Raw genomic sequence first — 25,136 nt, 5'->3', positions numbered from 1 at the left:
TTGCTATAGACCACTCCTCCCACACTTGGACTGTTTTAGATTCTTCACCACATGGATTCTTTATTTTTATCTCTATTTATATTATTTATTACTGTATTTTATTTTGTGTATTTATGGTTATGGTTTTTAATTGATTGTTGTAAACCACCCAGAGTCCCCCGACAGGAGAAGCAGGGATAAACTAGATAGATAGATAGACAGATAAACAAACAAACAAACAAACAAATAAATATAATGGTGGTGACAGGCATGGGGAGATATGGTAGGAGACTGGGAGCGGACCTTCTTAGGGAACCTGGGACTGGTGTCTTATACTGGTTCTGCATTTCAGTGCTTTGATCTTAGCCCCAGTACCCTGTCGCCAGACTTTCAGTGGCCCTGGTTTCCAGCTGCTGCTTCTAAATGCCAGGATGATCTGTAATAAGGCCTCCCTCATTAGTGATTTAATCACTGATGAGAGCACCAGCCTGGCATGTATGGCTGGGTCGAGTGGGGGTTCCCCATTTGAAAATGTGCCCAGCTATGTTTTGGGTGTGGCATCAGCCAAGACTCTGGGGCAGGGGTGGAAGTGTGGTGATTGTCATCTGAGAATACCTTATGGCTTTCAGAGGTGCTGCACCACAGGTCACTGTTCATGAGTTTGGGTTCTGAGGGTGAGTTGGGATTGTTGCTGTTGTACCAGCTTCCCTGCTGCACAGCAACCTCCCTGCCTGAGCTCCTTGACTCCATTTCTGGGTTGGCAGTGGAGTTCCCCAGACTGATCGTTCTGGCTGACTTCAATCTGCCTTCTCGAGGAGTCGTGTCTGAGGAACTCAGGAGTTCATGGCCACCATAATGGCCATGGGACTGTCATGAGTACTGATGGTGAGCAGGAGGAGGCCCCTATCCAGGGGGGGGAATGGATGTGTAGTTTAGAGAATTTGAGCTGTTATATTAAGAAACCCAGAACAGACCCGCCTTGACTTTTGGGGTTTATCTGTCTGGGTTTTCTCACGCTTCTTCAGTTTGGTAGGATTTTCTGTCTACAATAGCAGTAATAAAACATTAGAGACTTCTTCCTTGTCTCGGCATGGTTCTTGCTTAGTCAGGACATCAACCCTACCAAACTCCTACTCCCATCGAAAGAGGGAGGAAAGAAAAATTTTTTTTTTTTTGGCAAAATGTCTTTGGAAAACCAGGAGCTACGACAAGCCATACAACAACTGACAGCAACACCAGCAGCAAGTAGATCTCCAGGTCAACACATTCCAAGTGGCTATGCTTCAACAGTTACAACAACCAGCTCCGATCATCCCACAGCCGGTGCCAGCAGGAGCAGCAGCTCCACCAGTAGTCATGAGATCCCAGGGCAGCTTACCAGAGAAGTTTGGGGGAGAAGCCAGACAGTTGAGAACCTTTCTTACCTAGTGCACAATGTTTTTTGACAGCAGACCAGCAGAGTTCCCAACAGACCGAACCAGAATCACCTTTATTTTAAATTTGCTAAAGGGTCCAGCAGCCAAATGGGCTATCCCCATGGTAGAGAACAACAACCCAATTCTCAATGACTACGAGAATTTTCGGGCAAGGTTCTGAGTACACTTTGATGACTTGATCGGAGAGGTCACTGCCAGCCGGGAAATTTGGAAGCTCAAGCAAGGCAACAAAAGAGTGGGGATTTATATTGCTGATTTCAAGCTGTTAGCAGGAGATCTGGACTGGAATGAGAGTGCTTTGAAAGACCAATTCAAACAGGGGCTGGATGAGAAGATAAAAAATGAATTGGTGTGCCAGGGAACACCAGCTACTTTAGAAGATTTATATCAGCTGTCTGTGGTCATAGATGCCAGGCTAGAAGAGCTCAGGCAGCTACAGCCTGGGAGAGGCAGGGGCTTCAGAATGCTTCCAGGATTTCCAGCCCTCTCTGCAGCATTTCTCTACTCAGGACCAGAGGAGCTGATGCAGATCAGGGCAAGCAGGAGGCTTACTTCCGAGGCTGAGAGACAGAGAAGGAGAGAGAGAGCTCTCTTTTTCTACTGCAGCGCCCCAGGGCATATGGTGAGAGCTTGCCCAGCGAGAAACCAAGTGAATTCCACAAGAGCCCCAGGGACTAGGGACTTCTTCCTCGTTTCGGCATGGTTCTTGCTTAGTCAGGACGGGGACTATCCCAAATCATCCAGAGCCCAACATAGGACATCAGTCACAGATCGGATCTAACCTCCCTTTTTGGGGGAAGGTGATTGAGAAGGTGGTTGTGCAGCAGCTTTAGAGAGCATTGGAAGAAGCAGATTATCTGGATCCCTTTCAGTCAGGTTTTAGGCCTGTGTATGGGATGGAAATGACATTGGTCATGCTTTTTGATGTTCTCTAGCAAGGGCAGGATGGGAGTTGTGCATCTTTCCTTGCCCTACTTGACCTCTCGGAAGCTTTTGATACCATTGACCATAGTATACCTGTGGTTGACTAAGAGGATCCAGGGCCGCTGGCACAGTGTCGTGCTGGTCACCTCCTTTCTCTGGGTCAATTCAAGTTGAGGTTGATGGGGCGAAGGATGCTGCATGGGTCTACATGAGACTGATGGGTAAACTCATTCATTGCCATGTGGTGAGGTATCATCAGTATGCTGATGATACCCAGTTATCCATCTCTGTCTCTGGTGAATTAAATGATGCGATGGATGTCTTATCCCGGTGCCTGGAGGCTGTGAGGGTCTGGATGTGGAACAACAGGGTTCAATTGAACCCTGGCAAGACTGAGGAGCTTTGGGTGTTCAGGCCCACCAGTTCTAGATCTATGTCACCTTTAGTGCTGGATGGGGTTGCACTGTCCCAAACACACCCCATGTACAATCTGGGGGTCCTCCTAGACTCATGACTCCTGCTTGAAGAGCAGGTGGCAGTCATGGCTAAGAGATCCTTTGCATAATTTCGTATTGTGCACCAATTATACCTGCTCCTAGATCAAGGGCCTCTGCTCATGGTCATTCATGCCCTCATCACTTCCCAGTTAGAATACTCTATTCAGCTGTACATGGGGTGCCCTTGTCATGTTCCCGTTCCGATGTTTATGGTTCCTCGTAACGTTTCACATGTCATATCTGCAGTTGCGTGCCTGCCTGGCCACGCTGGTAAATTTCCTTTGTGCTGACTTGTGATCTTCTGGAATGTATGTTTGGGTTATCTCTGCTGTTCAAGGTTACTTTCTCAGGCCGATTCTAACGGTTGCTAGCATCTGGGGTGGGTGGTTGCTATGCTAGCCTGAGGGGAGGGTTCGCAACGGGAGCAAGGCTTTTTAAGTTTGTAATTGGCGCGCTTTTGCTCATTCTCAGCTTTCTTCGTACTTTGCATACTATTCATTCAATAAATTAGTTTTCTCTAGTAATTACTGATGAGACTCCTTTTATTGGAATAGGCAATCATTACATAAAGCTGAGAATCTTTAATATCAGTCTGCTAGCATCCATCCAGTTTCCTGTGAGGAGTTTAATTAGCGATGACTGAAACTGCCCCAACCTCAACCACCGGCTCGGGGGAAAGTCAGCTCTCCAGAGGTGGGGAACAAGAGCCCATGGGACCGCGGAGAGAGGGGACTCTCACGCCAGGGTCGGATGACCTCTCCGAGGCAACGGATTCCAGTTGCGATACGGAGAAGGCAGTGAAGTCAGTGGTAGTCAAGAAGACGGAGGGACCCTTGTATGGGTCGCCACCAGCCCCAGCCAAGCCGGTGTATTCCTCGCTGTTTCCGACCGTGCAGATCACCAAAAGGACAAGAGCAGTGACACCTACGGAGATGGAGACGGAGAAATCCCAGCAGCTGGAGGCGAGGATGAAATCCATAGAGGATTTGTTGGCAAAGTTAACCTTTACCAGGGACACTCAGAAAAAGGAAAAGATGGGAGGTGAAGAAGGTAGTGACTCTCCTGACACCTCCGCGTCCCCAACCCCCCCTTCCCCCGTAGACAAACAGGGAAAGCAACGGAAATATTGGGGGGGAGGGCCCCCGCCGAGCAGGCCTCCAAAGAAAGCCTCCTTACCTTCCCCAAGTAGGGAGCAGAAGGAGAGAGGACGGAGCCGGGAGGGGGGGAGACGTGTGAAACTTCGACTGGCAGAGGCTCAAGAAATAGCGCCAGAGGGGCAGGAGGAAGAGCCACCACAGCCACGAAGGGCTAAGCACAAAAAGAGACACGATAGCCCAACCCGGGTCCGATATCGAGACTTTAATGTGAAGTTTAATGGGGATCCCACAAAGCTGTCATTTTTTTTGACGAATGCACACAGCTATATGGAAGAGTTTGGGAGCGTGTTTCGTTCTGAGCGGGCTAAGATTAATGCTGTCGCGACCCAACTAGAGGAGAGGGCAGCAGACTGGTTCGTGAGACTGGTTGACATGGACGCTTTGGAGTTGGATTGCTTTGATGATTTCATGTGGGCAATGAAAATGCATTTTGGTGATCCTCTAGCTGAGGAAAAAGCAAAGGTAGCCCTAAGGGAGTTGGTTCAAGGCTCCAGATCAGTCTCGGATTATGCGCTGGAGTTTCAAGCACTCTCCGGCAAAGTACAGGATTGGTCTGCCACCACCCTTGTAGAGATGTTCAAAGATGGACTAAGACCAGATATACTACGATGGGCGGTTGTACGGGACGACCCAGCAACGCTGTATGAGTGGATACAATTGGCTGCGAAGGTTGAGCAAGCCCAAGCTAAGTATACTCAAACTAAAAGAGGTCCCAAACAACAAGCGATGGGGAAACCTACAAGGCCAGCAGCTACTGCTAGCAAACCAGTGAGACGGTCGTGGCAAGAAGAAAAAGAAAGCCGTTTTGCCAAAGGATTGTGCCTGCGGTGTGGTAAGGAGGGGCACCTGGCAGCTGCATGTCCCCGCAGGAAGCCAGAGGAACGGAGAGACAGATCGGGGGGGAAATCACCAGTGGCACCGAGGAAGCTGAAAGCGACAGTGTCATGCGCTGCCTCCCCCTGAATAACATTCAGACACTGGTTTGCGAATCAGGCTCTGGTTTATTGCAGGGCAGGTACAGCGTTGGTAGAAAAAAGCTGAGAGTGACAGGAGCGCGCCGGTGCGGGGTTTAAATACCCCGCGCCGGTCAGCGCCCCCTCGCTCACGGTCACGTCACCCCCCTTTGTCCCATGCGTTGCCCTGCCGGTGGGTGAGGGTTTCCGGGATCGCCCATCATCAGGTTTCCATTCCTCTGCTGATTGCTTTCAGCTGGGCGATCCCCGTTGTATTGCCGCTGATGGCTTGGGTGGCTCCGTGATCCGTTTGGCTATTGTTTGTTGGCCGTTAGTCGTTGTGGGTTGATGGCTACTTAACTTGTACCCCTTCACCTATTTCCTTGTCATTGTCATGTGTGCCATTGCGCTGATGACTTTAGCTCAACGGCACTCATGACATACTGCCCCCTTTTCGAATAGTGTTCTCCCCCGGTTTTCTGGGTTTTCCCCGTGGAGCTGTCAAAACGCCAAATTTTTTTTTTTTTTTTTTCAAAGTTCCCGCCGGAGTAGTTGTCGCCCCTCCCTTCGCTCCTCCCTCTACCACGTGCCTTCCCAGGGTGTGTCCATGGTGCGCATGCTCGGGTCCTGACCTGGCGTGCGCATGCTCCAGCCACACCCTGTTTGTTTGGCTCAGTTCGGCGAGGCGAGAGGCGTGGCTGGTCGGGTGCTTCTCAGCTCCAGGTAGGGCCCTTCTTTTCTTATTTAGAGTGCGTCGCCTTTGTTGTGGCTCCTGGGCGTTGCCCCCAGGTTGCCCTGTTGACTTGCTTGCCACTCCCCCGCGGCCGGGGGGCGGGGGGAGGGTGCTGGCGATCGTTTGTCACCACCCCGTGGGCCCGGGGCGGGGGGAGTGAGTCCCGGGGGGGGGAAGGTCCACCCAAGTCGCGGGCTTGGGGGGGGCCCTTTCCCTTGGGGCACGGGAGGCGGGGGGGGCCTGCGGGGGGGGGGTTAGTTTTGCTGACCTTGGTTGCGGTTTGTCGGGGTATGCCCGGTGAAATTCTCTGGTCAGGTCAGGCGCGTTAACGTTGTGCGCCGCCACCCATTCCGGGTGGGGGAAGTGTTTCCACCTGACCAGGTAGTGTAGAGTTCCTCGTTGCTTGCGGGAGTCGAGAATGTCCCTTATCTCGAAGTGGTGTTGCCCGTCGATCATTAGCGGTGCGGGCTGTGGCGTGCTTGGGTGCCATCGGGAGGTGGTTGCCGGTTTTAGGAGGCTGGTGTGGAACACCGGGTGGAGTCTCCGGAGGTTGTGTGGCAGGTCCAGGCGTATTGCTACCGGGTTCACTATTTGCGTGACTCGGAACGGCCCGATGTATTTAGGCCCCAGTTTTTTCGAGGGTTGGGTTGACTTTAGGAACTTGGTGGATAGATAGGCCATATCCCCCGCCTGGAACGTCGGTTGTTGGCGCCGGTGCTTGTCGGCCTGCTCTTTGTAGGCAGCCTGTGCCTCCTTCAGCGCCGCCGTGATTACTGGCCATGCTTCTGCGATCTTCCGTCCCCAGTCGCTAGCGTCCACCTGGGGTTCCGGGGGTTGAGGTAGCTCCGGTATGGGGACGAAGTCGCGCCCCGAGACTACTTCGAACGGAGTTTTCCCCGTGCTCGTGTGGACGGCGTTGTTGTATGCGACTTCGGCGAACGGGAGCAGTTCAGCCCAGTCGTCTTGGTGGTAGTTGGTATAAGATCGTATAAATTGCTCTAAGGTGGCATTAAGAACCTCAGTGGCTCCGTCCGTCTGAGGGTGCCAAGCCGTAGATAGGGCCTGTTGGGTCCCCGTCAGCTTCAGGAAGGCCCGCCAGAATTTGGAGGTGAACTGTGTGCCCCTGTCGGTCACCACACGTGCGGGACATCCGTGTAGCCTGTACACGTGGATGAGGAAGAGTTTGGCTAGCTGTTGTGAGGATGGGACCGACGTGCAGGGGATGAAGTGGGCCTGCTTTGAGAAGTAGTCCTTCACCACCCAAATGGCCGTTTTCTTCTGGCTGGGTGGGAGGTCCACTATAAAATCCATAGAGATTTCCTCCCATGGGCGGGAGGGTTCTGCCACCCGTTGCAATAGCCCCGCGGGTTTGCCTGGTGCCCGTTTGGCCCTAGCGCACGTTGGGCAGGACGCCACGTAGGTTTTTACGTCTCGCCTGAGCGCGGGCCACCAGAATTGACGCCGTGTTAGGTGTAGGGTCTTGAGGAACCCAAAGTGTCCCGCTTGCTTGGCGTCGTGTGACCTATGCAAGATCGCCTGGCGTTGCGAGTCCGGGACGTAGATTCTGCCTTCCCCCCATGCCAGGTCTTGCGCCATTGTTACCTTGTTGGGGTTCGCCAGGAACCAGGGGTCGGTTTTGAGGGCGGCAGCGAGGTCCGTGCGCATTCCCCCTGGTAGTTGCGGTTGGCTTCTTTCCGTCGCCGGTTGTCCCGCCGTCGGCTGCGCCGTAGAGTCGAGCTGCCTCCGTGCGCCGCTTCGGGTGGTCACGGCCATCCCCAGTTGCGAGGCGGATAGGACCGTCCCAATGGTGTCTGGGGCGGGCTCTTCGTCTTGGGGCAGTCGGGAGAGGGCGTCGGCCAGGAAGTTCTTCTTGCCCGGCATGAACTTCAGCTGGAAATCAAAGCGGCTGAAGAATTGGGCCCATCGGACCTGTTTTGGGCTAAGGCGTCTAGGCGTTCGTAGGGCCTCGAGGTTCCGGTGGTCCGTCCAGACCTCGAATGGTTGGGTGGCTCCCTCGAGTAGGTGTCGCCAAGTCTCTAGTGCCGATTTCACCGCGAAGGCTTCTTTCTCCCAGACGTGCCATCGCCTCTCTGTCTCGGAGAACTTCCTTGACAGGTAGGCGCATGGTTTCAGGAGTCCCGTGGGGTCTTTCTGTAGCAGGATGGCTCCCAGGGAGAAGTCTGAGGCGTCGGCTTGGACCACGAACGGCCGTTCTGGGTCCGGGTGCGCGAGGATTGGCTCCGTAGTGAACAGCGCTTTCAGTTTGTCGAATGCGGTCTGGCACGCGGGAGTCCAATTCAGCACTGTGCCTGGGTTCTTGGCGCGTCGGGTGTCCCCCACCCCTTTGGTTTTGAGGAGGTCCGTTAAGGGGAGGGCTATCTCAGCGAACCCCCGGGCAAATGACCTGTAGAAATTCGCGAATCCCAGGAAGCTCTGTAGTTGCCGTCTGTTGCGGGGCCGCTCCCAGTTTAGCACCGCTTCGACTTTTGCGGGGTCCATTTCGATGCCGTCCCCGGAGATTCGATACCCCAGATAGTCTAGGCGCTCTTTGTGAAACTCGCACTTTGTAGGCTTTGCATAGAGCTGCGCCCTTCTGAGCTTGTCGAGGACTTGCCTGACTAGGGTTACATGTTCCTCGTGCGTTTTTGTGTAAATAAGGACGTCGTCGATGTAGACCAGGACCCCTTTAAACAGATGTTCATGCAGTACCTCATTGATGAGCTGCATGAACACCCCAGGGGCCCCCGCGAGTCCGAAGGGCAGTACCTTGTACTGGAAAGCGCCTAGGGGGCAGTTAAACGCCGTCTTCCATTCGTCCCCCTCCCTGATTCGGATGCGATAGTACGCCTCGCGAAGGTCCAATTTGGAAAAGACTTTGCCCGTGGACAGGTGGGCGAGCATGTCCTTCACCAGGGGTAAGGGGTATTTGTTGGACAGGGAAGCCGCGTTTAGGCCCCGGTAGTCGGTGCAGAGCCGTAGGGTCCTGTCTTTCTTCTCCCGGAATAAGACGGGGGCTCCGACCGGTGAGCATGCTGGCTCTATGAATCCCCTGTCTAGGTTGTTATCGATGAACTCCCGGAGGGTTGCCATCTCCTTCGGGGTCATCGAATAGATTTTTGGTCGAGGTAAGGGGACGTCGGGCAGTAGGTCGATCCGGCAATCCGTCTTGCGGTGGGGGGGTAGTTGGTCAGCCTCTGCCTCTCCGAAGACCTCGGAGAAGTCGGCGTATTGTTCTGGTAGGTCTGCTGTGGTAGCGGCGTTGTCTTGTATGGTCGCCTCCGCTCGTCCTACCGTGGGGTTGCTTTTGCCAGCTGGAACTGGTGCTCGATACTCGCCGTCGCCGAATGTGAAGGTGCGGGTCGCCCAGTTGATCCGCGGGTTGTTTGTCGCGAGCCATGGCATCCCCAGGACTGCAATGGGCCATCCGATGTGCGTGACTACGAACGATGTGCGCTCGGTGTGAGTGCCCATTTGCAGGGTGACCGGCTCGGTTTGTAGCGTGGCTGGTTTCCCTCCCGCTGTAGAGCCGTCCAGCTGGTGGAATGCCAGCGGCGTGGGGAGGGGGAAGCAGCGGAGGTCGAGTTTGGCGACTAGGTCGGGGTGGATGAGGTTTTTTGAGCACCCCGAGTCCACTAGTGCCGCGGCCGTGGTGGCTCCGTTGCCGGTAGAGAGTTGAATTGCTGCCAATATTACGGAGCTTTTGTCGTTTCGTTGAGGTGGTCCGCGTTGCTGTCCCACCGCCTGCCTCGCCACGCGTCTCAGAGCAGGCGGGGAGCATTTCCCGCCGGCTGGTCGGGGTCGGTATTGTCCTCTTCCCCCCAGTAAGCGTCCCAGCCCTCTTTCGGTGTCGCTGTGGCCACGGTCATTCGGCGGTGAGGCGGCGGCCCCGGGTTGGGTGGTTTGGGGCTAATTTTCGGGGTGGGCTTGGGCGCGCTGGTCGGCGGTCGGTTGGCGAAGCAATCCGCCGTCTTGTGCCCTAATTTGCCACACCTCCCGCAGGGCTCCCGGTTGAACTTCTTTTTTGGGTATATGGGGCCGGCCATCCCCCCGTGTGGTGCGGGTACCTTTTTCCTGGCATCGTTTGTGTCTTCCGTGATTGTCATGAGGAAGGTGCGGTGTGCGTGTTCGGCTTTCCCCGCGAGGTGGATCCACCCGTGTAACGTTTCTGGGTCGTCGCGGTAGAGGGCCCATTGGAGAACGTCGCGGTTGAGCCCCCTTTTGAAGATTTCCAGCAGGGTGGTCTCGGACCAGTCGCTGACCTTCCCCGCGAGGGCTTTGAACTCCAGGGCGTAGTCAGGGACCGTGCGGGTGCCCTGTTTAAGTCTTTGGAGTGCGCTTTTCGCCCGTACTTTGGCTAGGGGGTCTTCGAAGTAGTTTTTCATCTCTTTGATGAAAGCAGGGAAGGTGGCGAGGGCGGGGGAGCTGGACTCGTACAGTTGGACGTACCAGTCCGCCGCCCTGTCTTGGAGTTTGATCGCCACGGCGGCGATCTTGTCGGCCTCGGAGTCATAGGAGTGTCCGTGCCTCCCCATGAACTCCCTAGCGTTGGTCACAAAAAACGAGAGTTTTGTGGGGGTCCCATCGAAGAAGATGGGGAAGTCCTTTGGGGCCCGGGCGTTTTGTGCGGCCCCGCCTCTCGCTTCTCGGGGTGTGGTGTCGGCCGCCTGTGCCGTCTGCTGGCCCTCCGCTGGCCCGTGTGGGTTCGATGCTTCGCTCGGGGTGTGGGCTTGTGCGGGGACGTCGTTGGGTGGCGCGGGGGGCATAAGCGCCTGGAGCATGGTCCGGAGTTCCGTCAGCTGAGCCCGCATGGCCGCGAGTTCAGCTCGTGCCTCCTCGTCCACAGCCCGCGCCGCCGCTGGGGCCGGTTCCGTTGGCGCGTCCTCGGGGGTGGGTTGCCGGCGGGGTTCATCGTCCCTCTGCCGCGGGTCCGCTTCCTCCGCCGTCTGATGGGTGTCTCCGTCGTCCTCCTCCGTGTTGAGCGCCGTGGGGCTGTCGCTCCACGCCCGTTGCTGGGGTGCGATGTGGGGCGCGGCGTCCTCCGCTGATTTCGGAAGTCGTGCTGCTCCCTCCCGCGGTCGGGTTGCCTCCATCGCCATCTCCCCTTGGGGTTGGAGCTGAGGCTCGGGTCGGGTGGGGTGGGCGTCCATGGCTCCGGGAGTCCGCGGTGCCTCTGGCCTTGGTCGGTCCTCCTCTGTCTCTTGCCGCGCGGCTCGCCCTCCTTGCCCGCGCCGTTCCGGCCTCATCTTGCTGGTCTTCTCGCCGTCTACTCCTCCCGCGGCTCGTTGTCGTCCGGTGGGGCTCGGCGAGGCTGAGTTTATGACTCTCAGCTTTATGTCATGCGCTGCCTCCCCCTGAATAACATTCAGACACTGATTCGCAAACCAGTGTCTGAATGTTATTCAGGGGGAGGCAGCGCATGACAGACAGTAGCAGAGCTGGTGGAGGATGCAGACTTGTTTTATGGTGGGCAAGACGAAAAAGAAGCCTCCCAACCGGCGGAAAACTCCAGCCACCTGCTCTAAAAAGCGCCAAAGAGCAGGTGGAAGAAGAGGGGCGCGATCATGTCTCGGTGAGTGGAAATTTCCCAACGTTAACTGTGAGACTTAAGCTCGGTTCCCCTACAAAAACTGTGGAACTATGGGCTATGATTGATTCTGGATGCTCACGTTCCTTAATGCATCCTGATGTAGTAGCTGCTTTGGAGTTACCCACCTTCCCGTTGAAACGTCCCATGATTTTCACCCAATTGGATGGATCTATATCGGGGGGAAAACCAGTCACCCAGTCTACAGCGTTAGTGGCTTTGCAACTGGGTAGCCACTGGGAAAAGTTGCCCTTTGTAGTTGCACCGGTGGGTGGTCCCTTGGTCATTCTGGGGATGCCTTGGTTTGTTCAACAGAACCCTAGTATAAACTGGGTACACCGAACTGTTACTTTTGCAGATGGGTTCTATAAAGCCCCTCCTGGGGATGATGAGGAGGAGGATACCAATGTGGGGAGGGCCGCACTGTCAATGCTGCATACCCTCGCTGTACCATTGGAAGGGCTCCCGGACCAATACCAGGACTTTGCCGATGTGTTCGGGGAGAAGGAGGCAGATCGGCTGCCGCCTCATCGGAAAACTGACTGTGCCATTGAAATTCTTCCCAATGCCAAGTTGCCCAAACCAAGGGTATATGCAATGACCCCAAAGGAATTGGCTACTCTTCGTGAATTCATAGACAAAAACTTACAGCGGGGCTTCATAGAACCAGCCAATTCACCAGTGGGTGCTCCAGTACTCTTTAGATCAAAGAAAGACGGAACTTTAAGACTATGCACGGATTTCCGTGGGTTAAATGCAGTCTCCCTATTAAACAAATCTCCCCTCCCGGTCATCAAGGAAATGTTAGCCCACTTGGCGGGGGGGAAAATCTTCTCTAAATTGGACTTAAGGGAGGCGTATTATCGCATTCGCATTCGGGAGGGGGATGAATGGAAAACAGCTTTTAATTGTGCATTTGGGGCTTTTCAGTATAAAGTGTTACCGTTTGGATTGGCTGGGGCACCTGGGGTTTTTATGCAGTTGATAAATGAGGTCTTGCACGACCACTTGTTCAATGGGGTTTTGGTTTATTTAGATGATGTGTTAATATATTCAAAAACCATGAGGGAACATGTGCAATTGGTTAGGCAAGTGTTAACCAAATTGAGAAAGGCTGACTTGTATGCCAAGCTATCCAAATGTGCATTTCATCAAACACAAATTGATTATTTGGGGTATAGGATTTCAGATAAAGGCATTGAAATGGATCCTGCCAAAATTGAGGCTATTTTAGTATGGGAGCCCCCACGCACACGCAAACAGCTGCAATCGTTTCTCGGATTTGCGAATTTTTATCGTCCATTTTTGGAAAAATTTGCTGAGATTGCCTTACCCCTAACCGAATTACTCAAAACAAAGGGTGTGAGAGACACCCGCAAATCAAAGAATCCAGGGGCACTCCTAAAATGGACGCCTGCTTGTCAACAGGCGTTTGACCAACTCAAGCGACTGTTTACCTCTGAACCAATCTTGCAACACCCCGATCCTGACAAACCATTTGTGGTGCAAGTCGATGCCTCAGACTTTTCTATTGGTGCCCTCTTATTGCAAGGCAATGAGCAAGGACAATTAAAGCCTTGTGCTTATCTGTCACGTAAATTCTCTGAGACAGAGAGACACTGGCATGTTTGGGAGAAGGAGGCTTTTGCGGTGAAAGCCGCTTTGGAGAATTGGAGGCATCTATTGGAGGGGGCGGCACACCCTTTTGAAGTGTGGACTGATCATAAAAACTTGGAGTCCCTTACTGCCTCTCGTAAACTCAGCCCTAAGCAAGTGCGATGGGCTCAGTACTTCAGCCGCTTTGATTTTAAACTCAGATTCATTCCGGGAAAGAAAAACTTTTTAGCTGATGCACTGTCGCGCCAACCCCAGGATTCAGGAACAGCCCCAGATGTGGTGGGAACCCTCTGGACAGATTCCCAAATGGCACTAGCAGCAGTCACTCGCAGTCAGACGCGAGCGCAGCAACCTGACACCCCTGCCGGTCCTAGAGCGATACATGTATCCGTTCCTGCAGATTTGCAACAAAGGTTTCTGGCAGAGTTGAAATCGGATACTTGGTTGCAAAACAATCAGAGCGCGGTTACTTTGAAGCAAGGTTTGGCATGGAAAGATGATCGCCTCTATGTGCCTGTAACCTTGCGCAAAACCGTGCTATTCAGGTCTCATGACGATAAAACAGCTGGGCATTTTGGCTTTACAAAAACTATTCATCTAGTGCGTCGACAGTTCTGGTGGCCAACCCTCCGGCGAGATGTAAAAGCCTATGTCAAGTCTTGCCCTGTCTGTGCTACTGCAAAACGAAAAGGGGGGAAACCCCAGGGCTTTGTGCAGCCAGTGGCCAATCCCTCCCACCCCTGGGAGGAAATCTCTATGGATTTTATTGTGGATCTACCTCCTAGCCAGAGAAAGACTGTCATTTGGGTTGTTAAGGATTTTTTCTCGAAGCAAGCTCATTTCGTCCCTTGTGCGTCTCTACCATCTGCACAACAGCTGGCACGCCTCTTTCTAGTTCACGTGTACAGATTACACGGTAGCCCCGCCCGCTTGGTGACCGACAGAGGAACACAATTTACTTCACGCTTTTGGCGGGAATTTATGAAATTATTGGGCACTAAACAGGCGCTATCCACGGCTTTTCATCCCCAAACAGATGGGAATACTGAGGCGGTTAATGCCACGTTGGAGCAATATTTATGTGCTTTTGTTAATTATCAACAAGACAACTGGGTAGACCTCCTGCCATTTGCTGAAGTTGCTTACAATAATGCTGTGCATCAAAGTACTGGGGCGGTGCCCTTTCGTACTGTATTTGGCCATGACTTTGTCCCTATTCCTGAATTGCCTCCACCGTCTACTTCGCCCACCTCCCCGACCGATTGGGCCTCACAACTGGCAGATTCCTGGCCAAAACTACAGCAAGCTTTAGCCGATGCTCAAGCCACTTATCAACGACATGCCAACGAAAAAAGGGCACCACAATCTCTTTTTCAAATAGGGGATAGAGTATACCTTTCCACCAAATACATCAAATCCCCTCAACCATCCAAAAAACTGGCGCCCAAGTTCATAGGTCCATTTCCTATTGTTGCTCAGATTAATCCTGTTACCTTTAAGTTGGACTTACCTCACAATCTCAAGCGCTTACACCCTGTTTTTCATTGCAGTTTGCTTAAACCATTCGTGGAGTCTACCCATTGGCATCCTGAGCCGCCTGCACCTCCCCCCATAATGATTGATGGTCAACAACATTTCGAAGTCAAGGAAATACTAGACTCTAGACGTTTCCATTCCACTCTGCAATATCTGATTCGCTGGAAGCATTTCTCTCATCCAGAGTGGGTCCCTGCACAACATGTGCGCTCTCCCCACTTGGTTGCTCAGTTTCATGCTGCTTACCCTGATAAACCTGCGCCTTAACAATTAAGTTTTTTTTCTTTGTGGGGGGGCGGTATGTCATGTTCCCGTTCCGATGTTTATGGTTCCTCGTAACGTTTCACATGTCATATCTGCAGTTGCGTGCCTGCCTGGCCACGCTGGTAAATTTCCTTTGTGCTGACTTGTGATCTTCTGGAATGTATGTTTGGGTTATCTCTGCTGTTCAAGGTTACTTTCTCAGGCCGATTCTAACGGTTGCTAGCATCTGGGGTGGGTGGTTGCTATGCTAGCCTGAGGGGAGGGTTCGCAACGGGAGCAAGGCTTTTTAAGTTTGTAATTGGCGCGCTTTTGCTCATTCTCAGCTTTCTTCGTACTTTGCATACTATTCATTCAATAAATTAGTTTTCTCTAGTAATTACTGATGAGACTCCTTTTATTGGAATAGGCAATCATTACAGCCCTTGAAGAGTATCTGGGAGCTTTAGCTGGTACAAAATGCAGCAGCGCAGGCAGTTATGGGTGTTTCTAGAACAGAACATGTTCCTCTATTCTATGAGCTGAATTTGTTACCAGTCTGTATCTGGGTCCAATTCAAGGGGCCAGTTTTGACCTTTAAAGCCCTACATTGCACGGTGGAGGGGTATTTGAGGGACTGCCTCCCCCTTATTACATCTCCCCACCCCACCAGATTTGGCAGAAAGGACATGCTATGGGTCCCATGAGCTAGGAAGCTATATTTGGTGGGTCCTAGGTTGTGGGCCATCTCTGCTGTGGTCCCTGCTTTATGGAACATCCTCCCCCTTGAAGTGAGGTTGGCTCTTTCCTTGTTGATTTTATGGAAGTCCTATGAAACCTAACTGTTCCATCAGGCCTGGGACCGGTGATATACTGAGGTGGCTCCATTGTTATTAACATCTGCTGCTCTCCTTTAGCCTTGTGTTTTTTAAAAGTTTTTAATTAAAAAAAATATTATTATTAAAAACTTAAGAACTGGGCACATGAAACTCTTCCCATCTGCTCCTGAAATATCTATCTATCTATCTATCTATCTATCTATCTATCTATCTATCTATCTATCTATCTATCTATCTATCTTTGGAATTAGACAACTAGACTTCTAGATTTCCAGGCCCTGGATTTTTCTCTCTCACTCATTCCTCTTCCTCAACTCTTCAATTGTAAGATACTGTTTACACTTAGTCATGATAAGAGAAAATAATAGCACAAGAGCAACCATTCTCTGCCCATAGCAAGTTCTCAACATTCTATATATCTACCACCCTAAAGCAATGTTGGTGGGGTAAGTGGATTTTTGAAAAAGAGGAATTTCAAGACAAAATGCAGCTGCTTGACTTCCCTCCCTTGGCTTTCGCTCAACCTCATATTGGCTATGTCTCTGCCTTCTGCCTCACTGATCCCTTTTATAATACGGTATGAGGTATGAGGTATGATTAAAGCCATGAACATCTTAACTCTTCTCTGATTCTGGTCAGTTTCTAGAAGCTAATTTTAACCTAGATATATCTCACAAAGTGTGTTGCTACTTCAGATTTAAAATCATTACACTCTGTAGTGTTTCTTGTTGTAAAAGGAGTGAAAACATGGCACTCCACAAAATATTTTGATTCTGTAAAGCAAAATACATGTCTTCAACTTCAGTTCCATGAGAATTCCCAACATGAGCTTCTTCTCCTGTAATTACAGCCTTGGTTTGACTGTGTTCCTTCTGGAAATCCCTACAGATTTTGTGAGACCATGTCAGCTTCAGAAAATACATGGTGATATTTATTCTTGGAACAAAGAGGAGACCTCAAACTCTGGCAATCACAGAGAGTGTTTTCCAGGGAAAGCAGAACCTTTGGTCCTTTTCTTTAAGATGTGTGGGTTGCTAGCTCTGCTGCTGCAAATACTCCTTGCCCTAAGAGTGAGTGAAACTCATACTAAGATCTGCAGGGACAAGGAGCCACATTCTCCACTTCATGAATACCATCAATTGGGAGATGGCATTGTTGGCTTCATTACTTCTCAGGCATACATAATTGATGATGCAATAACCTTTAATGTAGAACCTCCACCAGCAATGTTGGATGAAATTATGTATGAAACTGGCATTCTACTTTTGTTTACTAATTTCCAAGACTTTCTTTAGCAGCATCAAACTAAACCAATTTCTTGGGGAATACATAAAGTTAATCAAATAAAAATATAGGCTGGTGGAAGAGAAATTGAATCCGTTCTTTACAGGGGATGTAATTTAACATGATAGGAAAAAAGAGTTGAAGCTTTTGAGTTTTGTACAATTCATTCCTAAGCAAAGAAGTTTAAAAGAAAGTAAGAATACTAAAATCAAGAATACTAAAAAATGAGTACAGGTATTCAAGCTCTGATTTCTGAAGTTCACTCTGATTCTACCACCTTACCTTGACTCTGCTTTCAAACCTCAACTTCTGTTTGGGGAATTACTTTGTCGAGAAACTGCTTTTGGGAATTTTTTGATATGATCTAAAAAGGACAATATTTTTGGTGGGTTCTGTTTTATACAATCACTAAACCTGGGGGGAACAACATTTTTCTCTTATGATTAGGTACAATCTAAAAGCAACAACACTCAAGATTGACTGATGTTGAAATTTGGCTCCTAGCAATATTGGCTGTGGATTTTAAAGAGGTTTAAGATGATCAAATGATCTTATGTAAAGGACCAATGTGTGCTTAGGTATTAATGTACAGTATCATCTGAGTCATGGGTTGAACGAAAAAGCAGTAGCATATCCAAATAGAAGAAAGAGTAGCATATTGGGGCGGGCGGGGGAAGCATCTATAAGGATCACTCCAGTAGCAAGATTCTTGAAGATCAGTCTTACAAAGAATACCTTGAGAGGCTAAGGACCATTAAATCATTGGATGCAATTGCCAGGTCAGAGCAAATATATTATAATCTTAGACTAACTGAAACTCAGGGGAAAAGAGATCTAACATAGCATGTATACCAGCGACTAGGTTGAATTATTATTTTGCTTTTTGTGTATGAACAGATTATATGCTTTAGTCTCAATAATTACTTGCCATATACAGACAAAGGATGGCATATCCAGAAGATGGTATGATACCATTTGAGGTTTTACTTTTTCCCTTTTTCTTTTTGCATGACGTTAGGCTGTGAAATGGCTCATTCTTCCTCTTGTTGAAATAGCTTTAAATACGTTTTATAGCAATTTATAGCATTCATATTTATTAGGTTTTTTATTATACTTTCTTGAGTTTTAAGAAATGTTTAATACTTTGAGGAACTTCATCATCTGACCAGTTAGTTTTGCTTTAGCAGTAGCTAAGAATAAGACATACACACATTCTTTAGAAATACTCTATTAAAATAGAGCTTCCTTTATAGTAGGCTGCCTAAGAATTACCAGCATATTATGGCCTTGACATTTGCAATAAAGGAAATTAATGAAAACCATCAGATTTTATCCAATTTTACCTTGGGCTTCCACATCTATGACAGTTATTTCAATGCAGAGTGGAGTTACCATGCTGTCATACAACTCCTATCTTCACTAGAGAACTTTGTCCCCAATTTCAAATGTGGCACCCAGAATAATCTGATGGCAGTCCTTGGAGGACTGGATCCAGATGTCTCCCTTTATATAGCCACTGTCTTGGAAATCTACAAAATTCCACAGGTAAGACATCCTTCTTTCTGTAAAGGTGTAAAACAAGTATTTACCTCTTTTTCTTTTCTCAAACTACATGCAGCTTTTCTTGTTTATTAAATTATACAGAATTTCAAAATTATACAGTACATTTCTCTGAAAGTGAAATGAAGCCCAACAGCAAGGAACAACAGCCAAACATCCATTGTTGAATCAATTTAAAAAAGGGAAGAAAGAAATAACGCACTAATTCTATGCTCCATTGATTTCTGCAGCCTCTCCCATTGATTCACTACTCAACCTCATGGAACTGATTAAGTACTCAAACTGATGGCTGCAGAGTGTAGAATAGAAATAATAATGATATTAATAATCATAATGCTTGATTACATGTAGAAAGTAGACAGATGGGATGTATTAAGAGAGAGGTGTTTATTACCAAGTCTGTAGAGCAATTCTGATTCAACAGAATGAGAACTCTCCCTAAGAAGGATACCAACATTCCAATTATGCCTCCTGCCAATTTTCATTCATTCCCAAACTTCTTTTCTGTTAAGTCCCTCTCCCCTTCCGCCCGCCATCCTCCAGTGCTGCAATCAGTGGTGGCAAGATGGCAGGAAAAATAATTCCCCACCCATCCATACTACCATCAAAAACATCATAGTTAAAGATCCAGATACAAATGGTAGCTACATCCAGGAGTGCAGTGGGCTTCCTCAGCATTGAAACCACTGCTTGTTTCATTGATGGCCAATTTCTAAGGATTTAAAAATAGGAAGAAAGCTGATTATCAGGTTGAGTCAGGAAAAGTAAACATCACAATTGTCTCTCATTTCTTTTACCACCTTGACTTGCAAACCTTCAAACATAATAGCATTCTTCAAATTATTGCTGGTTACAGTATGTACAAACTAAATTGTTAGTTCAAATTAAAACAGGTGTGTCATTATCACTGGACTCTTCTCCTTTCCCTCCATCTCTCTCTTTAGCTCATATATGGCTCTCCTCCAGTGATGGAGGATAAAACCCCAGGTCTGCCTTTCTATCAGATGGTGCCTCGAGAATCCATCCAATATGCAGGGATTCTCTCTTTGCTTCTGCATTTCAGATGGTTGTGGATTGGCATCATTGCTATGGATAATGATAATGGAGAAAGATTTCTACAAAGAGTTGTTCCCCTGTTTTCCCAGAGTGGTATTTGTTTTTCCTTTATAGAAAAAATTTTAAAACCATCTTTTGATACAGATGGAAGAGAAAAAATGCTACGTGGGGCAAAAATACGGGATAAAATCATGCTCAGTGAAGCCAATGTATTAGTGGCCAATGGAGATTCTTATTCCATGGCTTTTTTTAGGTGGCTTCCTTATCTATCAGAATTAGAAGATATTACTAATAATCCAAAAAGTAAGGTGTGGATAGTAACAGCCCAGGTGGAACTCACATCATTTGTCTTCCAAAAAGATTGGGATTCAAGACTTTTCCATGGGGCCTTGTCCTTCGGAATACACTCCAATGATCTACCAGATTTTGAGCTATTTCTTAAAAATAAAATCCCATCAAGCAATAACCGAGATGGTTTTATCATGGACTTCTGGCAACAGGCCTTTGGCTGTGTGTTCCCAAATCCAAGCCTGGGCAAAGTGGAAGGAGAGATTTGCACAGGGGAAGAGGACCTGGAGAGCCTTCCAGCAACTTTCTTTGAAATGCAAATGACCAGTCACAGCTACAATGTCTACAATGCTGTTTATGCAGTGGCCCATGCTTTAAATGACATGTTTTCAGCTACAGGACTCAAACATAAGGGAAAAGGAACTGCGAATGAAGTGGAAGTTAAGGATCATCTCTTGTGGCAGGTAATTTTAAGAATATCTTTAGTTAGAATTACCCCATGACCATGAGTTCCACATTAAGCTTCAGAAAATGTAGTAAAATCCCCTGCCGAGCTCTGAGCAGCCTTCCTTGTTTGTTTTCTTTCCCCAACAACAAAAATCCTCCATTCTGAGACCAGAAAGTTGATGTGATGGCATATTTTGCTTTGAATCAGGAGTTACTTTCTTTCCCAATTCAACCAGCTTGAGAGACTTTTCTCCCTGCAACATTAGTTTGGACCTGAACCAGGGTAATGGCAGCAGAGGTGGCTTTGTCAACGGCATATCCCAAGACTCATATCTTTTTGTGTTGCAGAGTAGAAAGGGATATACATTTCCAACATCTTCGACAGAAATATCATATTGCCAAAGTTATTTGTACTGTATAATAAACATAGAACTTGATTTTCCAAAAACAAACATGAGTTGTACAGTTTGATTCATGTACTGAGCACTAAAACACTTCTCATGCTATGAAGCTCAGGGACAAGGACATTGAAGCTGGTGAGAAAGTCAAATGAGAGGATGAAAATGAGCACAGACCAGACACAGAATTTTGCTCATTTCTCATGGTTGCAAAAAGCCTATTTCTCATTTTCTTATATTTAGTAGCAACTGATGAAAGACCAAACTTTGTCATAAGAATAATTATATTTTCGTTATATATGAACACTTACTAGAAGGCAGTCGTATGTTAAATGGACAATATAAATTAAATACATCCCAATCAATCAATCCAATATGGTTTTGCATGCCACAGCTACTTGACAGAAATGTGCATAGAATTGAAGAAGACTCTTAAAGTGAGAACTGACTTTGGAGTCCAATTTATTAGTTACAGTATAATTGGATCACCTGAAAATTCAAATCTAAGAGAACCATCCATTGCAATATTTCCGAACGTTGCTCTCCTTGATCCTACCTACTCATCCATGTTTACCTTCCCTTTTTCTTCCCTTTTCCCTTTCCATGCAGCTCCACGAGTTTCTGAGAGCCGTCTCCTTCAACAACAGTGCTGGGGAAACCATTTCTTTTAACCAGGATGGAGAGTTGGTAGCTGGGTTTGACGTGATCAACTGGATTGTTTCCTCCAACCAGTCCTTTCAGCGGGTGAAAGTTGGGAGGGTGGACCCCCAGGCCCCTCCAGGCAGAGTGTTCACCCTCAATGAGGACACTATAACATGGCACAGCTGGTTTAACCAGGTAGGACTTCTCCTGTTTTGAAAAGCAGACCTCTCACAAAAAAGCCATATTTCACTAGTACCATGTTAAATGAATGTCATTAAAGAATGATGTTTCATGGTCAAATACTGCCCTAGATTACAAAGCAGATCAGCATGTGGTAGAAAAAATGAAGCTCAACATGGTTCTGTAGTGTTTTCTCTGCTGCTGAATTAATTCAAACAGTGGCAGGAGACTACAAAAAATCTTCTGTATCATAATATTGCTTTCAGTTTCTATATTATTAGAATTGCAGATTTTTTTTCTTTGATTGGTTTCACTGAGATATTTAGTACTTAGAATAAAGGGAAAAAAATAACTTGTTTTAAGCATAGGGCTGTAACCAGACTTAGTTATGTCAACATATTGAAAATAATAATGAACAAGTGTAATGTTTTCAATTAAGAAAATCTTGCTCTGTTTCTTTAACAAGAAATGCAACTAACAATAAGAACATATTTTTATATTATCTACATGATGAGTTTTCTTTTACAGCTCATCCTACTCTTACTGCTCTTTAGATCTCAATAACATGATTGACAACACATCGTTAAACAACATTAAACAACACATGGGTAAAATTAAGGAGATATATTAGTTGTAATTTAATGTAGATTATTCAGTTAGTCCATTACATTTACTAGAAGTTGGAAACACAGAGGACTTTTCCCTCCTTTCCTTTTTGCAACATTGGAAGAATTCACTCATGAAGAATTTCCTAGAGGAAGATACGCATTATACAGGTTTAATTTTTCCAATGAATATTCTCTTTCTTTGTTGCTGGATTAGGTACAACCAGTCTCTCTGTGCAGTGAGAGTTGCATTCCAGGTTCCAGGAAGAAAATGAGGGAGGGGCAGCCATTCTGTTGCTATGATTGCATCCCATGTCCTTCAGGGAAGATTTCAAGCAAGAAGGGTAAGCATGATGGTACACCCTTTTATCAGTCATGCATGATGCCACATAGAATGGAAAGTTGTTTGTGGTGTGAGTAGGATTCTTTGGGAATAATGTTTTGGTTGCTTCCATTCATTGAGATGTTCATGGCTGAGGATTCAAGAGACACCTATGATGATATTGCTTTATGATCACAGGTGATAACCACATCTTAATGTTGAAAGTTTAAGGAACCAACCTTACCACACCATCCTTACCACCGGAGGTACATTTGACATATTGCTGGGGGATTCCTTGCATTCTCATTCTCTACTCCCACTCCCTTGCAGTTCTCTTTAAGGCTTTATTAGGATAAGAATTCAGTCACAGTCTTAATATAAACTGGGAAAGAAAAACATGTCATTTGTTATTCCTATCCTTTTTTCCCAAAGGGGACTAAAATATGTTGTATCTTATCTAGAGAAGCAATGCACAAGCTGAAACACCAGGACCACATATTATTCTTGGATCTTATGGATGAATCTAAGGAGATCTTATAACCATATTGGAAGCTGTAATATGAGAAGAAAGGAGAAGTTTTAATAAATGACTGTAGTGCAATCATAGTATTTATACTGATTTTTAAATTAAAATATACCATTTATTCCTTAAGAGTATGCAGTAACTCTCATTCTATGTATGTAATTTGAGAAATCAGATCCACCCTGTCAATGGGACGAATAGAAACTGTGGATAGGATTCCTCAACTATTTTTGTTTTTAAAAAGAACTAAAAATAGAAGACATCCCAAGTGTCAAGGGTTTGTGAACATGGATCTCTCCAATTCAGCCAAGAAAATTGTATTAGTTGGATAAACCTTTTGCATAAACCTAAATCCTATTGATTAGATAAATCTATTCAATTCCATGAATTCAATAGTGGTCAGTGTATACATAATTTGGAATAAACACAATCACACACAAACAGACACACACACACACACAATTAGGAAATGTGATGAAATAGTATAGCTTGTTCAAATGCTATTATTGTGGAATGTTGGTCAAGCTTTATATGAGAAAGTGAGTTTACAAAAAGCTTCCCCCCCCCCAGATATGAATGACTGCTATAAATGTGCAAATGAAGACTATCCTAGTAAGACTCGGGATTTCTGCATCCCCAAAACTGCAACCTTCCTGTCTTTTGAAGAACCTTTGGGACTCTGTTTAGGATTGGCTGCTGTTTCCTTTGCTCTGATTACAGCCTCCGTGCTTGGCATCTTTCTGAAGCACCACAGCACTCCCATTGTCATCGCCAACAACCGGGACCTCACCTACATTCTCCTCATCTCCCTCCTGCTCTGCTTTCTATCGGCCTTGCTCTTTATTGATCGGCCTGGGAAAGTCTTGTGTCTCCTTTCCCAAACCACTTTTAGTATAACCTTCTCAGTGGCTGTTTCTTGTGTGCTGGCAAAAACCATCATAGTTGTTCTGGCTTTTCTGGCCACCAAACCAGGATCCATGCTGAGAAAATGGGTGGGGAAAAGGCTTACTAATTCCATTGCTCTTTCCTGTTCTCTTATCCAATCAGGCATATGCATTATATGGCTGTCAACCTCTCCCCCCTTCCCAGATGTTGACATGCATTCAATGGAGGACCAAATTGTTCTGCAATGTAACCAAGGTTCTGTGACTATGTTTTATTGTGTGCTGAGCTATCTGGGCTTTTTGGCCATGGTGAGTTTCACTGTAGCCTTTTTTGCCAGGAAGTTACCAGAAGCTTTTAATGAAGCCAAGTTTATTACATTCAGTATGTTGGTCTTCTGCAGTGTTTGGTTATCCTTTGTTCCTACCTACCTGAGCACAAAAGGAAAGTATATGGTAGCTGTGGAGATCTTCTCCATCTTAGCCTCCAGTGCTGGACTGCTGGGTTGCATTTTTGTCCCCAAGTGTTTTATTATCTTGTTGAGGCCTCAGTTGAACAACAGGAAACAGCTGATAAATTAAAGGAAATGAACTATTTGTATTACTGTGTATTTGGTTATCCTTTGCAGTGTAACGATTTGTGCATTTTTCTTTCTCTTCTTTCCAATGTATAATGCCTTCCTTCCTTCTTCCCTCCCTCCCTCCCTCCCTCCCTCTGGTGGACCTTAAAATCCAAAGTCATTTGGTCTTGCTACAGTTGAATCAAAACCTGTTGTTCCTCTTATAAATGACCAGACCTCCAGGTACTAAGGAAGAACATCAACAAGATTACTTGGTTGCCTAACTGGAAATGTATGGTTGAGTACCACTTTCCTGCTTCCCAGAAGACTTTCTCATCACTAGTATGGCCCAACTTTTTGAAACCATTCTTTCTCCTTGCTGCGGAAGGACAGTAATGTTCAATCCTTGGATCAAAGCTTCTTGTTGAGGGTAAAAAAAAATGAAGTTTCTTGTTTTTTTACCCTTGGCACCCCTCCATCAAATAAAAAAAGTGTTTGGCCTTTATAGGTCAGAATGGTGGGTTCAGATAAATATAAAATACTGAAGTCTGGGTCAGGCCCTATATTTAGATGAGATATCTTAGAGTTCACTAAGTGGGGGATTTAAATGATAGTGCTACATAGAGTAGGATAGCGGTGTCTCCATTTAATGATCTTCTCATGATCCAGGGAGGTCCTTTTCTCAGCTTCAGCCAGTGGAGGTTCTGTACAGTGGAGGAATTTGAATTTTGGACAATTTGTAACTTTGACACAGCTAGCTGTATAATTCAATCATTAGTGAAGGGAAACTTTCAGTTCTCACATTCCACTGCAAACCCATTGTGTATTTCAGCCTAGTACTTCTCTCCAACCACATTTTGACTTCATTCATTTGGTACGCATCAATGGTGTACTC

At 47.3% G+C, this 25,136-nt stretch overlaps 1 protein-coding gene across 1 annotated transcript in view; it reads left to right on the top strand.

Annotated features, from left to right (window-relative positions):
- Window positions 1-24,263, top strand: part of LOC134496742 (vomeronasal type-2 receptor 26-like) — a 31,300-nt gene extending 7,037 nt beyond the window's left edge. The window contains exons 2-6 of the mRNA XM_063302451.1: window positions 18,203-18,324; window positions 19,284-20,147; window positions 21,138-21,365; window positions 22,173-22,299; window positions 23,371-24,263. Of these exons, the coding sequence (XP_063158521.1) occupies window positions 18,203-18,324; window positions 19,284-20,147; window positions 21,138-21,365; window positions 22,173-22,299; window positions 23,371-24,263 (2,234 nt within the window). The remainder of the gene's footprint in view (window positions 1-18,202; window positions 18,325-19,283; window positions 20,148-21,137; window positions 21,366-22,172; window positions 22,300-23,370) is intronic.
- The last annotated feature ends 873 nt before the right edge of the window (window positions 24,264-25,136 follow it).

This window comes from Candoia aspera, chromosome 4 (assembly GCF_035149785.1).
Source record: "Candoia aspera isolate rCanAsp1 chromosome 4, rCanAsp1.hap2, whole genome shotgun sequence".
Lineage (NCBI taxonomy): Eukaryota > Metazoa > Chordata > Lepidosauria > Squamata > Boidae > Candoia > Candoia aspera.
This window is presented reverse-complemented; position numbering and strand designations above follow the sequence as displayed.